The following is a 6,220-nucleotide window of genomic DNA, read 5'->3' on the forward strand; positions in this document are numbered from 1 at the left end:
TTCTCAATTTCCAGTTTAAAAAATGAAAACAACAAATTCCAATTCATGAATCAGTATTACAATGGTCCTGTCTGGGACATACCAGACATCACGAAATCTGGATCACTGAAACAAGATTTTACTTGTGAATTTCCCAGTGGTTCCGAGGATTTCCTTGATGAAGAATATGACTTGAGTCAAGACTATTCTAAATGTGCGCAGAACAGTGTTCTTGTAGTGACTTTGAAAAATGTACAGAGTGGGATAGCTGTTATCGCCTGTTGAGAACTTGATATTAGCAATTTTCGAGTTCAGATGTGTTATTTCACTGCTCCAGTTCAACACTTTGCAAAAATACGCCTTGCATGATTACTCAGTACAAGTCTTTTAAGAAAACTCCGATGTTTCCTTGCACAACAATGCTCCAGTTCAATACTTTGCAACATCTCGATCTTTATAGGCTGTTTTCTGTAGTGTTAAAGTCTTTAGTTCATATTGGCACATTGTCAACTACTCTCGATCATAGCAACAGGCCATGACTTTGTGGCTCAAACACTAAACAGCTGCTATTTCATTTATTAGATTAGACTTTTACTACATGTCATTTCCCTGTATAAATATGTTCATCTCGTTGTGTAACAGAGCAAGCTTTAACACAGCAATACAAGGGTTATGTGTAATCTCTTACATTGCCTTCTAAGTTTCATTCTTGTGCTCACTACTTATACATAATATACATATCAGTTATATATTTCTACATGGTATCAGAGCTTTAAGCTCCTTACCTCAATTGCTTCCGCTAATCCTCTCCTGTGCTTCATTGTTTTTGTTGCATCAGCTCGTTGAGACATTTTCTCAAACAGGTTGTCAGCCAAATTCCTTGAGTAACACAACCACCTCTGCTGGGCACCACAAACACCAGTCACATATAGCTATACCAAAAACTCAATTTTCACACAGCAACTCGGTCCCAGTCAACTCGGTTACGGTTATGAATCCACACATCAAGATTAACTCATCAAACTTCAGTGTTGTATAAATTCATAGTTTCTGGTGTGTAACCTTTTGAGACATTTTCACACACAGTTGGTAAGCCGATTTCTGAGTAACAAAAACACTCCTTTGAGGCATCAGAAACACCAGCCACATCAAATCTGCATAACTCGGTTGACTCAGAACAACTCGGTTGACTCGGTTTATCCGACGGAGGAATCATCGTCGTAAGCTTCTAGAAGGTACTCGAAATCCGGCCGTGACTCGCTGGAATCAGTTTCCAAGTTTACGATTTTCGCCAGAATCAAACAGGCGATCTCCAGCTCAAAGCTTTTCATAAACAAGTCGAGATCTGGGACTGGGACTCGATTCTTTGCTGCCTTAACCTTCGCCATTAGAGTTTCCTCCAGAACTCTCCTCCGCAGTTTTTTTTTCTTCCTGAGTTTTCATCTTCCGTCGCATCTTCTGATTGTTCACCTGAGCTATCTTATTTGGGCCACATTTCACACAGCCCATTTAATATTCTCGAATTGGAGTTATTTTGGTAAACTTACATCTTGGTACCCATCCTTTACCAGGTTTTGTAATTTTACCCTCTGACTTCTGTGAACTTCCATCTCACCCCCTGGACTATTTCACTATTACAGTATAGTCCTTACAAATTTTTAAAGTTACATTTAATGGAGTTTTCTCATCATTCTGCCAAACCAGACAAGACATCGTTTGCATCTTGTAGCGAACTTGAATCTTTACTCAGACAGGTTATATCTAAATTCAAATCTCATTTAACGGGTTTTTCCACCACTTCAGGTACTTCTTGGTATTTAGATTCTGCATGCTGCAATCATATGACAAATGATCCATCAACATTCATCACAACAATGGAAAATCCATGTCTTCCAAACATTCAAACTGCGGATGGATCTACAATGAATGTGACACAGATTGGAACTGTATCCACGGAAGCTTTTTCCCTTCCAAACACATACTTTGTTCCTAATCTTACACTTAATCTTGTTTCCATCGGTCAACTATGTGATCTTGGTCTTGACATTATATTTTCTTCTTCTGGTTGTCATATACAGGATCCTCAGACAAACAAAATTATTGGGACAGGACGTAGATGTGGAAGGTTGTTTGAGCTCATCCTACACCAAAATTGTCATCGTCTCATCTAGTTGGTTCAGTTTCATCAACAACCAGTATTTGGCATTCCCGGTTAGGTCATCCTTCACCTTCTCGTTTACGTAATCTAATATCTAGCGGTCATTTAGGTAGTGTAAATACAGACACAACTGATTGTGTATCATGCAAATTGGCAAAACAACACATGCTTCCTTTTCCTATTCACTATGAAAAATCACATGCTGCTTTTGATCTCATCCATTCTGATATTTGGGGTCCTTCTCCAACCCCTACTATGGGGGGATCGAGATATTATGTGATATTTGTTGACGATTTTACTCGTTTCACTTGGATATATATACTGAAAAATCGATCTGAATTAGGAGAAACTTATAAAAATTTTGCCACCATGATTGATACTCAATTTTCAAAGAAAATCAAACTCTTTCGTGCTGATAATGCAAAAGAATATAAAGAATCAGAACTTACCAAATTTTTGGCATCTTATGGTACTCTTTCTCAAAGTTCGTGTCCCTACACTTCACAACAAAATGGTCGTGCTGAACGTAAACACAGACATATCCTTGATACTATTCGAGCTCTTCTCATTTCTTCTTCTTGTCCAGAATTCTTCTGGGGGGAAGCTGCATTGACCGTTGTGCATACAATAAATATGATTCCTTCTCCAGTCACAAATAACTTGTCTCCTTATGAAAAATTATATGGCGAACCACCGTTATATGATTCTCTTAAGGTTTTTGGTTCCGCATGTTTTGTTCTTCTTCCTCCACATGAAAGAACAAAACTTGAGCCACGTGCCCGTCTTTGTTGCTTTATTGGTTATGGTAGTGGTAAAAAAGGATATCGTTGTTGGGATCCAATCTCCCAACGTCTACGAGTTTCTCGTAATGTGATATTTTGGGAACACAAAATGTTTTCATCTATGTCAGAGTTTAAAATTGACACTTCCACCAGCATTTCTCACTTCACAGATCCTTTTGTTGATTTACATCCCACTGATGACTATGTAGATTTTTCGACATCTTCTAACGAATTTTCAGGGGATCCTCAAATTGAGCTCACTCAACCATCTCCGACTGCTAATGTTCCTTTAACAGAAGTTCAGTCTGGGGATTCTGACATTGAGCCTTCCACTCTACCTTCTCCTTCAGATGAGGCTATCCACCGCTCTACTCGAGTAAGAAAACCTTCTGTTCGACTTACTGATTATCATGTTTATTCTGCTATACAATCATTACATGAGCCTCAAACATATAGAGAGGCGAGTGTTAATCCTTTTTGGCAGAAAGCAATGGAAGAAGAACTTCAGGCATTAGATAAGACTCATACTTGGGATTTGGTAACTTTACCTCCTGGTAAAGCAACAGTGAGTTGTCGATGGATCTACAAAATCAAAACAAAATCAGATGGCTCTATTGAAAGATATAAAGCTCGTCTTGTTGCTAGAGGCTTTACTCAAGAGTATGGCATTGATTATGAGGAAACTTTTGCACCAGTTGCCCGTCTCACATCTGTTCGTAGCTTGCTAGCTGTGGGAGCATCAAAACACTGGGATATGTGGCAAATGGATGTTAAGAACGCCTTTCTCAATGGAGACCTACACGAGGAAGTTTATCTCAAACCTCCTCCAGGTTTTTCCCACTCTCCAAATCAAGTGTTCAAGCTTAACAAGGCTCTTTATGGTCTTAAACAAGCACCTCGAGCTTGGTTTGAAAAATTCAGCAAAGTTATTCAGCAATTAGGATTTTCTTCAAGCCCATATGATCATGCCCTCTTTATTCGACGATCTAAACGAGGAATCGTTTTACTTCTTCTATATGTGGATGATATGATCATTACTGGAGATGACATCGGAGGAATTTCTGAACTCAAACAATTTCTCAGTCAGCAATTTGAGATGAAGGATCTTGGTTCACTGAGCTACTTCTTAGGCCTTGAGGTTTCTTCCATCTCTACTGGCTACACTCTTTCACAAGTGAAGTATGCATCTGATCTTTTGTTGAAATCTGGAATTAGTGACACTAAGATTGTCTCTACACCTCTGGAATATGAGGTTAAACTCAACGCTGAAGATGGTGAATTACTTTCCAATCCTACATTGTATCGCCAGTTGGTTGGGAGTTTAATTTATCTCACTGTCACTCGTCCAGATATTGCTCATGCTGTGCATATTGTGAGTCAGTTCATGGCAGCTCCTCGCACCCCTCACTTCACAGCTGTCCTTCACATACTTCGTTATGTTAAAGGCACCATATTTCATGGATTACATTATTCATTTGACTCTCCACTTGAGTTACATGCTTACTCGGATGCTGATTGGGGTGGTGATCCTACTACCAGATGTTCTACTACAGGATTTTGTTTCTTTCTTGGCGACTCCCTTATCTCTTGGCGTAGTAAGAAACAATCTCTTGCTTCTCGATCAAGTGCCGAGTCTGAATATCGAGCTCTTGCTGACACCACACAGGAATTAATCTGGCTACGATGGTTACTCGAAGATATGAGTGTAACTCATTCTCCATCCACTTCTATTTACTGTGACAGCAAAAGTGCTATAGACATTGCTCACAACGACGTCTTCCATGAGCGCACCAAACATATAGAGATTGACTGTCATTTCACTCGTCAACAAGTTGTCAAAGGCACGGTTCGTTTACATGGTGTCTCAAGTGCTGATAACACTGCAGATATTTTCACAAAAGTTCAACCTCCTGGCAATTTTCGCAATTACGTTTCCAAACTCAAGTTGGTTCTTCAACCATCTTCAGTTTGAGGGGGGGTGTTAAAGTCTTTAGTTCATATTGGCACATTGTCAACTACTCTCGATCATAGCAACAGGCCATGACTTTGTGGCTCAAACACTAAACAGCTGCTATTTCATTTATTAGATTAGACTTTTACTACATGTCATTTCCCTGTATAAATATGTTCATCTCGTTGTGTAACAGAGCAAGCTTTAACACAGCAATACAAGGGTTATGTGTAATCTCTTACATTGCCTTCTAAGTTTCATTCTTGTGCTCACTACTTATACATAATATACATATCAGTTATATATTTCTACATGTAGTATTATTCTCTTCTTCTATATATTGAAAAGGAGGGGATGTTAAATTAAATGTAGATTTCAACTCAGTATGCATAAAACTCAACAAGTTCATCTAATGATTCTGGTTGAGGATCAGCATTTTTGAGCATCCACAATAAATGTTCGAACAGAACAACTTCACATGATACGACAATGTTGCCATCTTCATCACCGGACTTTTCAACGAGTTCACAAAAGACCGGATGCTCCAAAATTTCAGAGCTGACAAGATATTCTCGCCGCGATTTTCCTACATAAACCGGAAAGTTATCTTGGCTAGACATTTGATCAGAAGATAAATCTTCGTCCGAAAATGAAGTGCTTGATGCTGCTATTGAGCTGTTGGAGCGGCCTAGCTTTCCGAATGACTGCCATTTCTTCAGAGCGGACTTGATTTTTGTTAATCTCCCGGTTATTGCCATTTATTTTGGGAAGGTTTTGTAGTTGGAGTAAGAGAATGGGGAGTTGTTATTTTGGAGGTGTTGGATGAGTTGAGAAAGTGTCAAGGAAGGTTCGTTTATATAATGGAAGAAGAGGTAATATGGTAAAGGCGAGCTGATGGGTTTTCAAGGTGTTGAAAGTGCAAGTGTTGAACCAGTTTTACCAAATCTCTTGATAAGTTACCATAATGTTGAAAAAGAAGGAACCAAATTCGATTAATCAGAAATCAATTAGATTGATCGAAATCTAATGATTAATCAAATCAGATTTAATCAGTTCAATAAGTTATAAAATTTAGATTAATTGATTAATAATCATAATTTGATCACCTACTTTTAAGAGAGCACACAGTCTTAATTTTAAACAAAATCAGGACTCGGGAGCCTTGATCATTGAATGATGAAAGTCCATCGTTTAGTGCTTGATGCGTTTGTTCACTGTTTCATTGCCTTGTGCCACATGATTGGTCTATTTTTCTTGACCCCACCTCCTAAAATAATCGTTCCGCTTTTTAATATACCAACTTTTTTACGTGACTAGCTTTTTTTTTGATAAAAAGGAATCAATTCATTA

The 6,220-nt window shown here is 38.5% G+C and overlaps 1 protein-coding gene across 1 annotated transcript; it reads right to left on the reverse strand.

Annotated features, from left to right (window-relative positions):
• LOC108213417 (auxin-responsive protein SAUR78) lies at nucleotides 1-5,775 on the reverse strand. Its single transcript, XM_017385204.2, has 2 exons — nucleotides 5,183-5,775; nucleotides 1-447 (listed from the first exon to the last, which is right to left on the reverse strand). The coding sequence occupies exon 1, from the start codon at nucleotides 5,626-5,628 to the stop codon at nucleotides 5,251-5,253; it is 378 nt and encodes a 125-aa protein (XP_017240693.1). The 5' UTR covers nucleotides 5,629-5,775; the 3' UTR covers nucleotides 1-447; nucleotides 5,183-5,250.
• Between the last annotated feature and the right edge of the window lie 445 nt (nucleotides 5,776-6,220).

Source organism: Daucus carota, chromosome 3 (genome assembly GCF_001625215.2).
Source record: "Daucus carota subsp. sativus chromosome 3, DH1 v3.0, whole genome shotgun sequence".
In the NCBI taxonomy this organism is placed as follows: Eukaryota; Viridiplantae; Streptophyta; class Magnoliopsida; order Apiales; family Apiaceae; genus Daucus; species Daucus carota.